General features: G+C 38.1%; 1 protein-coding gene across 1 annotated transcript in view; it reads left to right on the top strand.

Annotated features, from left to right (window-relative positions):
* grik3 (glutamate ionotropic receptor kainate type subunit 3) overlaps positions 1-15,805 on the top strand; it is a 131,004-nt gene that overhangs the window by 89,461 nt on the left and 25,738 nt on the right. The window contains exons 9-10 of the mRNA XM_058054178.2: positions 4,096-4,209; positions 8,218-8,421. Coding sequence (XP_057910161.2) covers positions 4,096-4,209; positions 8,218-8,421 — 318 coding nt within the window. The remainder of the gene's footprint in view (positions 1-4,095; positions 4,210-8,217; positions 8,422-15,805) is intronic.

Raw genomic sequence — 15,805 nt, 5'->3', positions numbered from 1 at the left:
CTTGGAACTTTCTTTGGCTCCATCGTGGTTTATTTTGCAGCCATGATAAAAAGAAAAGCAGATTGTAACTGTGTTAGTTAGAAGAACTACACAGAGTCAGTTGCTGATGACATCATTGATAACTTTTGCCTTGTATTAGCAACCTAATAGGCTGTTAACCAAGATGTTTTGGAATAAAAATACATTAAGAACACAGTTGTACTCACACAATGTATTAATAACAACACAAGAAGCACGTCATATTCTACATTAACCGGAAAAGGTATGCAAACCGAAGCAAAACTTGCCGTAAATTCATGATGTAAAAACATGGATGTATCCTAACAGAGGCTCCACTGTATTTACAGTGGTAGCTCGGTTTTCAAGACATTCTTAAAGGTCAAAAAAAACAAAAATTGAAGCAATGTTTTCAATTGACAATAATCTTAATCCAATTAATCCATTCCAGAAACCCATAAATACTAACACAAATTACATTTATACCGAATAATTCTCATTTTACATGCAGAAAACAATGCCAAATATGTAGAAATGAAAAAGAAAATCGATAACTGAACATGTAAAATCTCTTTTACTGTGATTGAAACTTTTTTTTCACGCCAAAAGGAGGACTAGGGCAGAGTAAACTTTATTTATACCTCCTGTAGTGTTTCTCGCCTTCTTTATCAAATTGCTGCCACTCACATGATATTTTGCCATCAGACTCAATAAAAAAAAGGGGGGTGAACAGTGAGTCGCCAACGCATTGTGTGTATTGTTTCAGTTTTCGATTTCACAGCACAGAATGCTACAGTACAGGCAAACATACTAGTTTGTTACATGCAATATTGCATGATAACTGAGACAGTATGCAGTGATAACCGGGACAACGGGGTTAATATAAGTTGAAAACCAAATCATACGGATACCGGGGCATACCAAAACCAAGCACTCTTCTAGACATGAGAATACATTTGCAATATTACAAAAAAGATCATAAAACGGATCGGATTGCATTAGGTTGTTAATCGCTGCATCTTCTTAATGATAATTTGAGGTGATGCCCAAAATGCGGTTTGGTGGTAATGGGCTGTATAAACACAATACAAGAAAAGAAACGTTGTGTAAAGACGTAAAAGGTTGGTAATGTATGTCTTCTTTTATCGTACAAAAAGGCAAAGCAACCTCCGGACTACAACAGCCTCTCACTACCAGAGGGCTTTCATACATTATGAATATATCAAATAGGGATAAGTCCCATTATGACTTCCTCAAGTACTCCCTAAAGGCTCAAGATGATATAATAGTGGAGGCTTTTCATCTCGTAACCCCTAAGTTGGAGGACGGCAGCTTGAAAAAAAAAAAAAAAAAACGTTTCCTTTGAAGCCATTCTTCTCCCGCTTGTCGGCATCTCGCGTGCGGTCGTTTAAATAGAAAAAGGCCATGCAATTATTTGATGGTCCATTAGCATCTCCTCATTGTGTCGGATTCTTTTTTTTCCATCTTGTACATCTGTGGAATCGGCTTTAGCCTGTTCGGATGTGGAACAAATAATCCCTCCTAATTGAATATTAGTTTCAGCTCTGATCGGGTTCTTACAGCGCTTTTCATTCAGGAGCGGATTTCAAGCCACTTTGGAATACAGACGTTTTTTTTCTTTTACTAATCATGTTAAACGGCTTGCGCTAATTGTAATTGCTACAATTAGAACTCATTTCAGAAACCATAAAATGATGTAAATGAATGAAAATGGTATTGTTGTATGGCTATTTTGTGAGTTAACCCTGCTATTATGATAAGGTTTATTTATTTTTTTTTATTTACACATATTATATTTTCTTATTTTCTTGCAATAGCATTATTATTCTTATGTATTTCTATAAAATGTTGAATGTTTCTATTCAACTTTTTTGATAATGTTCAGGTTCCGACGTTGTTCATCACAAAATATGTTTTTCCCAAGTAATATTAGTTATTCCCGTCAAATTCTGACTTTTGTTCAATGTCGTTCTCATGACATTATGACTTTTTCCATTATTATTATAATTCCATAATTAAATTAATATTATTTATATTATTTATATTTATAAACAATATTATTTATTTTGCCATGGCAATGTTTTTTCAGAATAACATAAAATAATAACAAAATATATATTTTCAGATTACATGTTTTTTCTGTATTCGTCTTTTTTAAATTTTTTTGATGTTTTTTTTTTTTTACAAAAGTCAATTAGGCTTTATTATCATGTACTTAACTAGCATGTTAGCTGTACACCAATATCATTTGCATCCATTCTATTAGCATACATTTCTTGAGGGATGATGACGTAGCCGTGCCTAGCTAACGAGCAAGCATTTTAAGTCACAAACACTCAAATAAGGTGGCGATAAGCCTAATGTTGTAAGGCTAACAATATGTACAATAATACACATTCCTCAGAAAACTAGGCATAAATGTTATTGAGTACTCAAGTGCCATTGACAAAGAGAAATAAACTAATAGTTAGCATAAGTCTCGCATCAAGCCGCAACTAATGTTCTTTTCCTTTGAGAGCATATACATCATGCCAGTTTAAGCAGGGAGGATGTCAACCGGCCGTTTTCATGATTTTTGTGCGCCGTGTGCGTCTTTAAACGCATCTGACGCTGAGGAAGGACTCCCTGAATATTAAAAGCCGAGCGTTTGTAGCGAGACAGGCAGCTGGATAAGGTTGGGAGGAGGCTTGCAAGTGGAGATTGTTAGCGACAGCAGCGGGACTGTTTGGGCTAATGATATGTTTAAGAGCTTTTTTTCTTTTTTTTTTTTTTTTTTTTTAGCCTGAGGGCTTTTCATATTTTATCTATGAATAACTTTTACAATACTGAGAAAGCAAGGGGAAATGTCATTAATATTCTAAAACAGCTGGCATTGTAAGTTATGTTATATATTTGTTTTATGCTATTGCTAACGCCAACTACTAGCTTGGTGTGCATATTACACACTAAATGCTTTTTACAAATCCCAAGAGAATACGGATTGTTTTGACAACCACAAAGAACAAAATAAATATATTTGTGTATATTTGTTTAAATGTATCCAGCCTTGTTTTTTTTTGACAAATGTGTGATAGGTCCACATTGAAAAGAAGACTGAATGTAATGGTTACAAGAACCGCCACGGATGGCAAAAAAAAAAAACACTCAAATAATGGACATTTGATACTCTAAAGCTTATAACATGCCTCTTATTGTTATTAAATGCATTGTAATTCAGTTTTACACATTAAGGAACAATTACAGTGTTATTATATCAAAGCATCGTCTTGCTGGAAAATGTTGACTTGTGAGACATTACCCTCTGCTGGACTAAATAGTGGCAATTTTTTTTTTTCTCATGCAGATAGTGCCATCAAACCACATTTTATTTGAATTGCTATTTAAAAAAAAACACATTTACAATTAAAGCAGTGAAAATAAATGTTTAAACTTGTGGGATATGATGAACTGTGAGGGGATCTACTGTATGAGATTATTAATTTCAGAGGAATGTAAAAAGTGTAATATTATTTGTGTAATAATATTTTACACTAATAATTATTAGACTAATAATTAGTACACAAATTACCGTATTTTCTGGACTATAAATCGCTCCAGAGTATAAGTCGCACAAAGCCAAAAATACACAATTAGGTAGAAAAAAACATACATAAGTAGCATTGGAGTATAAGTCGCATTTGACCAAAACAAACTGTTTGACCAAAACAGACATTACGTATCTTGCAGGGCAAGTTCTAACATGAATAAAAGAATAGAGAACAGACTGAATAGATGTAAGATATGCTAACATAATGGTTATTCAGCTACACAAAAAATAAACATGAACAGAAAAGGTGTCCATTGTTTATGTAACATAAACAGTTTTTTCATTTATAAGTCGCTCTGGAGTATAAGTCACAGGAACAGCCAACCTATTGAAAAAACAGTGCAACTTATATTCTGGAAAATACAGTATTTGTGTAATAAAGGTAATTATTACACTAATAATTATTACACTAATCATTCAACTAACTAATAACACTAATAATCACAGTCCATGCCAAGGACACACTCCCTCATGCTTTTCGTCTTCCACAGGTTGGGAAGTGGAGTGCGTCGGGAGGTCTCAACATCACAGAAGTGCCCAAGCGAAAAGGGATGAACATCACAGATTCCCTGGCTAACCGGTCGCTTCTCATCACCACCATCCTGGTAAGTCAACAAAGTATGACCCGCCATCAAACATGTCATTTTCTATCTTGTACTTAGTCGATGACACTTGCATACAGGCGCCTTGTTGGTCTGTATGTTCTAGCAAGGTACCACAAAAGTTATAATTAGATGTATATCTGGCGTATGAATGGGAGGCAGAACATTTCCTCTTACCAGTGAAGTAGCTTAGTGAATTGGATACATTTCAATAATTAGCTACAGATTACATTCAGTTGATTTATTGTCGTTATGACAGTTACTACGACCCTGACCTTATAAAAATATTGCATCAATATAAAATGAATGGAATATATTTTTTATTTGGTTTATACTAAATCAGCAGAATTGACTATACAATTAACAGCAAGTCTACTGTTTTAGCATTAGCCGATGAGCATGTTAAAGTCAGCAAATATCTTAATATGAATCTGTAATGTTGTACAACTAACAGTATTTGTAATAAAAAAAAAAATTCTTAGAAATTTAGGCAGTAATAATATTGAGTTTTCATGGCCTTGATAATATTCCTAACACCAAGCGTAATGCCAGCCAAGTCATAACCAAGTTATAGCAGTAAATTATACATTTTCCCATCACATGCCTCTAATCATAGTACTTGAGATTCGTCCCAGGCAACGAGGTCAACACTAAATGACCCAAGTTTCATTTGATATGTTAATGCATGATAGCATTAAAACAGTTTGGGTGCAGAGAACTTTTTTAAAAGTACGTATAATAACATGTTCTGTCCAAAAGAACACAACGATCCCTCACAGCGATATTTTTTTTTTTTTTCAAAATTTGGTGAATGCGACTAGATGCTTGGTTGGTGCTGACACAGATGTTCTCAGTGAACCTCTTTAGGACAGATCTACTTAGCATGATAAACACTGTCATTATGCCTGACCTGAATGCCGCAATTACATCAAGCGGGGGTCAAGACATAACACAATTAGTGCCAATCACGTGCCAAATACGTTGACTCCAGGAGATCACATGAAAATATGTATATGTGCTATAAAAGTTGGATTATAATAAAATATATTTTTTAAAGTGAATTTTCAATATCAACAGTCATTAGTTCAAGGTCGTAAAACAGCCTACTTTCAATTTGCAGGGTGGTGGGGGGAATCTTAAACTTTAATATCAATCTCGCCTCTTTGCATAATGACACGGCGGCAAACCGACGGCAGTGATGCGTGAACGAGACGTCTGACAGCTTTATAGCGATAACTTTGTTGAAGAGATTAAGGAACTTAATGTGTTTTCTCCCCTTACATTAATTGTTTGCACTCCATTGCCTGTAATGTCTCCGCACGGGCCCGCCTCCCCCTCCTCAACGCCGCCGCCATGCACACCCATGCTGCGACGACTGGTAGAAACACTTTGATTTGAGTCCAAACCGTGGGGGAATAGCAAGGAGTGGAAGACTCACAAACAGATGGTAATGACTTCGCTCAACACGCAAACTTTTTGATCAAGTTAATTGGACAACTTGGGCGAAGTTTGTGGCAAAGCGTTTGGCACCCAAAACACATTGTCATCAAGTATTCATATTGTATTTATCTTAAAGAACACTCTAATTGCATGCTGAAGTGGCTTTAGGTTTAGAGAGCATAATGTAGCATAAAGGTGGTTGCTATGCCAACCTGTGCTTTTTTATGCATTTTATTTATTTAATAAAGAATTAATACAACAATAACATCTACATAATTATTCCACCGCTCAATGAAAAGGCACAAATTGTCTGTGACCCTGCTTGACTTCTGAGTTGTTCTACTCTAACACTTCTAATCGCATTTGTTGTTCACTTCATTTTTGTATCGATATTTTTATTTGGATTTGTACATTTCCTGGGTTCTTGCTCCGTGTATGTGCATCCATCACACGACGTTTTACAGAATTTGTGTATGTTTAACTACTTTTCAAGTAGCTCTCTAAAGGGTTCATTAATTTATTATCAACCCCTATACTGACAAAATTAGAAAGTGGGGTTCGGCAGTAGTCTGGAAGTGCTTGAGAGTGAGACCAATCACAGCGGAGTGGGCGTTGCTGGAGGCGGGACATGGGTGGACTAAATTTTGGAAATCCAAAGAATGAAAAGGCACAAACTGTCTATGACCCTGCTTGACTTCCGAGTTGTTCTACTCTTACATGTTGTTCACTTCATTTTTGTATCGGTATTTTTATTTGGATTTGTACATTTCCTGGGTTCTTGCTCCGTGTATGTGCATCCATCACACGACGTTTTACAGAATGTGTGTATGTTTAACTACTTTTCTAGTAGCTCTCCAAAGGGTTCATTCATTTATTATCAACGCCTATACTGACAAAATTAGAAAGTGGGGTTCGGCAGTAGTCTGGAAGTGCTTGGGAGTGAGACCAATCACAGCACAGTGGACGTTCCCGGAGGCGGGCCATGGGTGGACTAAATTTTGGAAATCCAAAGAATGAAAAGGCACAAACTGTCTATGACCCTGCTTGACTTCCGAGTTGTTCTACTCTCACACCTCTAATCGCATTTGTTGTTCACTTCATTTCTGTATCGGTATTTTTATTTGAATTTGTACATTTCATGGGTTCTTGCTCCGCGTATGTGCATCCATCACACTATGTTTTGCAGAATGCGTGTATGTTTAACTACTTTTCAAGTAGCTCTCTAAAGGGTTCATTAATTTATTATCAACCCCCATACTGACAAAATTAGAAAGTGGGGTTCGGCAGTAGTCTGGAAGTGCTTGGGAGTGAGACCAATCACAGCAGGGTGGGCGATGGGTGGACTAAATTTTGGGAATCCAAAGAAATACAGCTGGAATAGATGCAGGTTCTGGAAGATCTAGTAAGCTTTCTGTGTGGGTTATTGTGTGTAGCTGCTCTATAGGAGTCCACAACATAATACAGAAGGTCAAAGTTGAGAAGATGGACTTGGAAGATGGAAAAGTGTAAGTTGGAGAGAGCGGGTGACAGATACCAAGGAAATTATGAGCCAACCAGAGCGCATATTGGCTCTGGTAGGCTCTGGCATATTGGCTTAAGCAGGCGCTATGTTGAGCATGAATTGTCCATTATCTGACTGGAATCTTTCTATGATGTCCCAACTCTAAAAGAACCACGACCCACTTAATCGTATCTAAAATACGAAAATACATACAACCATCAATAAAGCCTCATTTTCCAATCTCCACCCCACTTTGGGAACCACTGCTTTAAAGCTACTGTTTACACAAACGTCCATTTTAAGACTAGTCCTCAAACGAGGTTTCAGCTACCGTACGTCATTACGTAAGCAAACAGCCGTAGTGACATCTATCCGATTTCAGTTCAAAATGATTGTGTATGAACAACCCAACCTTCACTAGAGAACGAACCACATCTTCTGATCTCACTTTGTAAGTTGTATATATTTAACTACTGAAGGCAATAAATTCCATTACAGACATTTCATGGATGGCTTTGCGCACACAATTGCAGGTTTCCCTGAATGTGCACTAAATTAGGCAAATCATTCAAGAGTTATTCTGATTTAGTCACTGCGAAAAGTCAGGTCGATGTCCTTCAGCAGGCTGATGAAGGCGGTGTTGTAGTAGGCATGTTCCATTTTACCACAGCATTCTGTTCCTAATCAAGCTTTTTTTTTTTACAGCCCAAATGATGAGCAGCCAGGCAGGATATTACAGGCTAGTAAATAGTGTCAGTTACCTGACCATAAAATGAACCAGCTATATAGGTCAATGCATAGCAGTGTGACAGAAGGCTTAGTTAGCTCAGTGTCAAGGCAAGAGCATTTGGAGAATATCACTTTTTTTGCAATTTAAAAGAGTTTTATTCCACATTTAAAAAAAACATTCTTTTGCATACTCTAATATGAAACTTGAATGTGCTGTCTCTACCTGTTAAATGCAACAAGCCCTCATCCACTTAGTTCCCTTTGCATCAATTAGGCTTCAATGTTCTGTAGCAAATTGAAAAGGCCAACCTTGCCGATCGCTTTTTCTATTTGATGTGCAGGAGGAGCCATACGTCATGCTTAAGAAATCTGACAAGGCGCTGATCGGCAACGACCGCTTCGAAGGCTTCTGCATCGACTTGCTGAAGGAGCTGGCGATCATCCTGGGTTTCACCTATGAGATCCGGCTGGTGCCCGACGGGAAGTACGGCTCTCAGGACGACAAAGGCCAGTGGAATGGCATGATACGGGAACTGATAGAACACGTAAGTGGTGGATTCCTAATTTTGTGCTTCCGAACATTACTAAACTGATGTGTTTGATTGAAAAATACTGAAGTACAAGGTGATAGTGTTCTATCACTGGTCACTGCCCAACTTAACTCAAGTGGACCAAAATAGCAAAAGTTGAGGTTTAGTCGGACCAAAGTCACCAAATTTTGTTGTTTTTTTGTGCCAAAAGGTTTCATAGAATTAGTTTTGTGGTTTGTATGTAATTTTGTACATTTTCTTCCGAACAAACAATCAAATGTGAAGATAAGAAAAAGATAAGAAAATCTACAATGTCTATCAACTAACAGGTAATGAAGTTGTAACCGATGCCAGTGGTTCTCTGAACAAACAATCAAATATTGAGCTTTTTTTACTGAGCTTTAGCATTTTTTTGGATAAGAAAATCTACAGTGTCTACCAGCTAATCAGGTAATAAAGTTGTAACCGATGCCAGTGGTTCTCAGTGGTTCTCCGAACAAACAATCAAATATTAAGCTTTTTTACTTAGCTTCAGCATTTTTTTTAGATAAGAAAATCTACAATGTCTATCAACTCATCAGGTAATAAAGTTGTAACCGATGCCAGTGGTTCTCCGAACAGACAATCAAATGTTTTTTTGTTGTTTTTTTTTTTACTGAGCTTTAGCATTTTTTTAGATAAGAAAATCTACAATGTCTATCAATTAACAGGTAATGAAGTTGTAACCGATGCCAGTGGTTCTCAGTGGTTCTCCGAACAAACAATCAAATATTAAGCTTTTTTACTTAGCTTCAGCAGTTTTTTTGAGATAAGAACATCTACAATGTCTATCAACTCATCAGGTAATAAAGTTGTAACCGATGCCAGTGGTTCTCTGAACAAACAATCAAACATTAAGCTTTTTTACTTAGCTTTAGCATTTTTTTTAAGATAAGAACATCTACAATGTCTAGCAACTAATCAGGTAACAAAGTTGTAACCGATGCCAGTGGTTCTCAATTATGTTCTCTCAAAAATTTTCTTCTTCCGCTTATCCATGGTCAGGTGCCATGGTCGGGTTTATGAAAATAAAGCCCAATGAGTTATTTCTTGTCTACGGGGCTCTAATAATGTTAAAAAAAAACTTAGTGAGAAAGTCAATTTTTCTATGCAGAACTACAGAAATACTCGGTTTATTAATATTGAATCCTACTTTGCGGAAATTCATGGTCAGTTCTGGAACCAATGAACCGCGATAATCCTTATCATTCAACATTAGTTTATGCCTTTGTATATACGTATATATTTTTTAACAATTAGATATGACACGTTATCCGAACCTGAGTTCTTTACAAAGATAAGTAATAATGCAACATATATTATGTATTGAGTTGTTGAGTGTCTGCGCAACAAGTTTACCAAGTAACTTTAGATACAAACCAAAATAATGGCAAGCTAATTATAACAATTTCTTATAATTCAATACACAGCGTTGTAATGGACCTTATGGTTGTGGACTGTAATGGTGGCAAAAGAAAATACATTTCTGTAGCCACATTTTTATTCAATTTGCATCAAAATGTATTGGGTTCTTGCCCAGAGTACGCACTGCTATGCCACAAAGTTCCATATCATTTGAACGTGTAATTTTTCGTAATCATCAAAACAACACCTTTGCCTTGGAAAACATGAAATGGACTCTAGGAAAATGGGTCCTCCATCCCTCTGCTCTGTTTTTCCCTTGAGCTCTAGAACAAATACATTTTATCACATCTACTGTATGGTAATGACGTATACAGCATCCATTAGCTCACTAAAACGTCATCGGAGGTCACAGCCGCCCATGTCAAAACCTCCAAAAACCCTCCACCACTGTGAAAAACAGCCTCACATCCAAAGTGATGGTGGCAATTCTCTACTGGCATTTCCTAAGTGTCCCCGTCAATGCTCTGCCTTTGTCCTCGGCAGCCCCACCGGGTCAGCGCTGTACTCAGCTGAAAACTTGTAATAGCTTAAATGGCATTTAGTGCAGGGAATGGTGTGGCAGAAGTCAATGGCTTGGCTGCTGAAAGGGTTGAAGGGAAGGTGGGCAGCACTTTTCTCCGTGCAAGCTTTTTTTTTTTTTTTACTCTACTCCCGTGTTGATAACAATAACCTTGAGGGGAACAAATGGATTACGACAGGCTGCAAATGCTGGCAGGAAATGAAGAAGCATGACCCCGTCATTTACCAGCACAAGCTCTCTTTGTTTTTTTTATTTTTATTTTTGCTCGAGAGTGTTGTTTTTAAATAGTAAAAAAATCAGGTTTGTTCTCACAAGGGCACAGCACTAGCAATTGAAACTATTGGAGTTTTTAATGCAGCCATTTAAACGCATTTATTGAATTTACGACCGCCATATAGAGCCTTTGCATCAGTGCATTGCCGCAGAAGGGAAACTATACAGCAAGTTATTGCTTTCACTGCACCTTCTCACATATTCAAGGGTGCGTAGCTTTCCTTTTGTGAATTCTTAGACTGGACTACATTGTGGTCTGGTGGTTTTCACCTCCGACCTTTGTGTGTATAGATGAGCTCGGCAGGATTCAATGGAGCAAAAACAGAGCTTTGGAAGGCCAATTTGGTGACTGATTTGTATACCAAAAAAACGGGTTGCATAATTTAATTTACTGCCACATCAGCATTACTAAAATATGATATGACACAAGATCGACTATATATATTCTTTCTCTCTCTTTCGGCCTTTCCCTTCAGGGGTCGCCACAGCAAACCAATCTCCTCTATCCAACCCTGTCTTCTGCATCTGTCTCTCTCACACCAACTACCCTCATGTCCTCCTTCACTACATCCATAAACCTCTTTGGTCTTCCTCTATGCCTCCTACCTGGCAGCTCTAAACGCAGCATCCTTCTACCAATATGTACACTATATCTCCTCTGGACATGTCCCAACCATCTCAGTCTGGCCTCTCTGACTTTATCTCCAAGGCCTCTAACATGTAATGTTCCTCTGATGTACTTGTTCTTGATCCTATCCATCCTGGTCACTCCCAATGAGAACCTCAGCATCCGCATCTGTGATACCTCCAGTTCTGATTCCTGGCGTATATTATAAGACTTTATTTTTTTATTTATTATAAGGCTTTATTTATCTATATTTTTACTATATTATAAGACTTGTGTTATAATATTGACTATATATATATATATATACATATACGTATATACATATATACATATATATATAATACATTATATTGACTTGTTCAGCAATTCACTGGCGACAGCTTTGCAACAGACAAAGGCCCTTTATTAAGCATAAGTAATGTTTTAATGATGTTGAAACACGGGCGGCACGGTGGTCCAGTGGTTAGCGTGCAGACCTCACAGCTAGGGTTCAATTCCACCCTCGGCCATCTCTGTGTGGACCATCTCTGTGTGGAGTTTGCATGTTCTCCCCTTGGATGCGCGGGTTTTCTCCGGGTACTCCGGTTTCGACCCACATTCCAAAAACATGCTAGGTTAATTGGCGACTCCAAATTGTCCATAGGTATGAATGTGAGTGGGAATGGTTGTTTGTCTATATGTGCCCTGGCAACCAGTCCAGGGTGTACCCCGCCTCTCGCCCAAAGGCAGCTGGGATAGGCTCCAGCACCCCCGCGATCGAAAGCGGTAGAAAATGAATGAATGAATGAATGTGAAACACACCGCTTCACTGGGGACAGCTTTGTTAAAATACAGACAAAACAGCAGGCTTCACTACACATGTTAAAACACAGCCTGGAGCCCCTTTTTAAAGCAAAAATCTATCATCTCCCTCACAGAGAATAAAAACTCTACTCTTGCTTTTAAAGTTACAGCTTGTCATTACATCACAGAGGAAACACCTCCTTCCTCATGCACATGGTGGTGCCCCCGACCTGCCCTCAGGTACAGTAGATGAACCTGCCCCGTAGATATGCCCAACATCACGGTTATCATCACATTTTTACCCTACAATTTTGATTTCAACAGAAATGTGTATTTGTAACTGCACCACCCTTCACTGTAATGTAGCCAGACAAGATACATGGTGATTGTTGCCCAAACGTACAAAGATCACAGCTCTAGATGTGTTGTGAGGGATACAAACAACAGTTGCTGAGGTGAGAGAGGCTTATTCCTCCCTCCTGTCGACTGGCATAGCGTCTGCTCATAAATCAAAGCTGCATTTGGGAAATTACACAAAACTATTTGACTGACAGCTTTTGAAGGGTAACAAGATCGCGTTTATTAGAATCAGCTGTACACCTTTATTCATATCTGGCATGGCGCGATATTTGTCACAGGCAGAAGGCAGACGTGACAGCGATGGAGTACACTGTTTACCTGTGGCGATGGCGCCATTGAAACACACATAAAGAGCATTTTAAATAAATCTACGATTACCACCGTGCAAAACCCTTCTTCTAAGCAGCCACAAAGGGCGATACTGGGCTAAAGGGCATTGTTTGGAAGGTGCTAAATGATGCAATGGGCCTTGTTAAACTTGATCTAGTCACAATAGATAATGACTTGAATCAAAAGCTAATAGCGCGCTTAGCACATCATCTGTTGCTGCTGTGGCAATTAATCTTGTTGTGCAATAAAGACGCAATGGAAGGTGATCTGTGAAGGAAGACGGTGTGATTTAACTCTTAATGATGAGATTGAGAGCAGTGAAACCTCCTTTGGTTCACAATCCCATTTGTTTGTATCACAAGACAGTTTACAATTAGAGTTTACAATTAGAGTTTGAAGTGATCTGTTAAATCCGGTTAAAACTTTGTTCATCCTAAAACCTGATAATTGATTAACTGAACAGGCAAATAGCATTTTAACATGGTAACTGGAATGGAATGGAATTGGCCTTTATTATACAAGATATACAACAAAACTGTCATACAAGTGTGGAAATAAACTAATCGTTACGACTAAATAATAATAATAAACAAAATAATGTATTAAACTAAATATAATGGCAATATAAAATTAATGATTAAGATTCATTAGGTGAGGGAAGCCAAATATATTTGCCATATCGCATGCCGTGGCTGTTTATGGTTGGTTGACATTAGTTGGCATCATACCTTCAGGTGCCGTCCTATTGGTTCCTGGTTGCTGGTTCCTATTATGCATGATGTCTTCGATCTGACATCTGATGTGATGGGACAATTAATACAGAAATGTACATGCTGGTTTAGACGGTTACATTAAATAGTGGTTGCTGTGATTGTTTACTGCATTGAAATGTGCCTGACACTCTGAAAAACCTGCCCGTGAGGTTTTGCTGTCGCGTATGGACTGTGCACCTGTCAGCCAATTTACCACTGCGCCGGGTGCGCTTCACATGTGCTGCGAATAGACCGGGTTGGCGCTGGCGAGCTTTCAGCGCAACTTCGGTGCACTGTTTTGTCACAAAATTTTTACGCCACTCAGTTCAAAATGTGGACACCTTCCCTGGTGCGCCGCCACGCCCATCTCAGCACAGCCTATATTAAGTGGGGCCACACGGTGGTTGAGTCGTGAGCATGCAGACTACACAGCTAGGAGACCTGGGTTTGATTCCCTGCTCGGGCATCTCTGTGTGGAGTTTGCATATGTTCTCCGAGTACTCCACATGTGGAGCTAAAAGTCATTTGAATTCCAAATTTCATAACTTACGTAAATCAGGGGAATTTGACGTAGACAAATTGTGGTCATGTACAATCATACGTTACATAAAAACACACATTGTGATGCTTTGCTGACCATTTTTATGTTGTGCTTATGAGGTCACTTTGTTGCCTCGAGCGTTCAGATGTGTCAGTTTGATCCTTATTGGCGGAGGCGGAAAGACGGGTTGACCCACAGCTGGAAGGCCACAAGTTCAAGCGTCGTACTGGCAGACATGTCTGTCTGGCTGGCCAAAAAAAAACAGCCTTCGTCGACCTCAAAGCATGACCCTCATTACGCTGCTACAATCCACCATTAGCCTTACACGGCCATGTCGTCAGGTGGAAACAAATATCACGCTGTGTGTGCCTTCCTTTTGTTCCAGCGACTAGTTAATCAGACAAATGAAATGTCGAGTGTCCATGCGGTGGATTAAAAATGTATGAATGGTGTTCATTGTAACGCCACGAAGACCCCCCGGTACTGTCTCCATCAGGTGAGAAAAAAGGGAGGTGGTCTGCAGGGAGAACACCGCTAAGCTCACCATCTGCAGTCCCTGATAACGCCAAGCCATGTGGCACGCAGCGGGAGACCGTCAGGTTATTTGGCTTACGCCGCACTCGAGCAGCAAACGGAACAAGGACACGCGTGTACATTAGCACATTCCTGTTGGTCGCCGGTCCGAGTAGCCGGCAGGTTGGGTCAAAGCTGAATTTGGCAGCAAGAAGACCTGCAGATGGACTCGTCGTATGCCACATACAAATGAGAATAGTTTAAGAGAGACAGCAGATACTCAGCGGGACACACTGCTGTCTTTCTACCTTCGTTGTACGCTACTGTATTGCCATGGTGATGGCCACAGGCTCAAAAAAAACACACTGCTCATGCTCTACTTCGAAAAGGTAAAATCTAAGCAATGTTGTTTTTCAAGCTTTTCCAGTCCATTTAGGCTACGATAAATTACATACCATGTGTCTATACATAATAATAATAATAATAATAATACATTTTATTTGTATAGCGCTTTTCAAGATACTCAAAGACACTTTACAAAAGAATGAAGTTGAATAAAACAAGTAAACAGAATAAAAGACCAAAATACAACATTCATTGGTTAATATACAGTATATATACGTACAGTATAGGCTCTAAAAAAATCCTAATAGTATTGTGCCAACAAACTAAATTATGGATTATTACTGGATAATGGACATATTGCTCAAAATTATTAAACCCTAATTTTTATTGCTTTTATTTACAAAATGTATGAAGGTGTAGCACTCGTGTGCTTCGTATTATACTCTTCTGTGCTACTGTCCATTCATTTTGAGTGCAACTGTATTATATAATGTTTCATATATATTTTGAAATATATTTTAATAGTTTGACTATTTATTATTTATAACCATTTTTGTAAATATTTATGTAGAGTATAAGTATATTTTTAGTGATGATGTGCTTTGATCTTAATAATACACTTCATACGATAAAACAGAAGTTCCTTAGACAAAAAAGTTATCTATTTATTTTTCTATAATAGCACAGAAGATTTTATTTTCTGTTTTCTTTTTGTACATATTTTTGTCTTTAAATCTTATTAACTCATTTATTGTCAGCCATTTTCAGAGAAGAGAACGGCATACTGCCAGAGTTTTGGGGCATTTTTGCTGAACTTTCAATATCCACACAATATTGAGTTTTAGACTCTCTTCTTTCATCAGAAAACAGAGTTTGTTTCTAGCTTTTTT

Source organism: Doryrhamphus excisus, linkage group LG5 (assembly GCF_037039965.1).
Source record: "Doryrhamphus excisus strain RoL-2023G ecotype Guam linkage group LG5, RoL_Dexc_Guam_v1.1, whole genome shotgun sequence".
NCBI classification, from domain to species: Eukaryota; Metazoa; Chordata; class Actinopteri; order Syngnathiformes; family Syngnathidae; genus Doryrhamphus; species Doryrhamphus excisus.
Note: the sequence above shows the minus strand (reverse complement) of the source record. Positions and strands in the feature narration are given on the sequence as shown.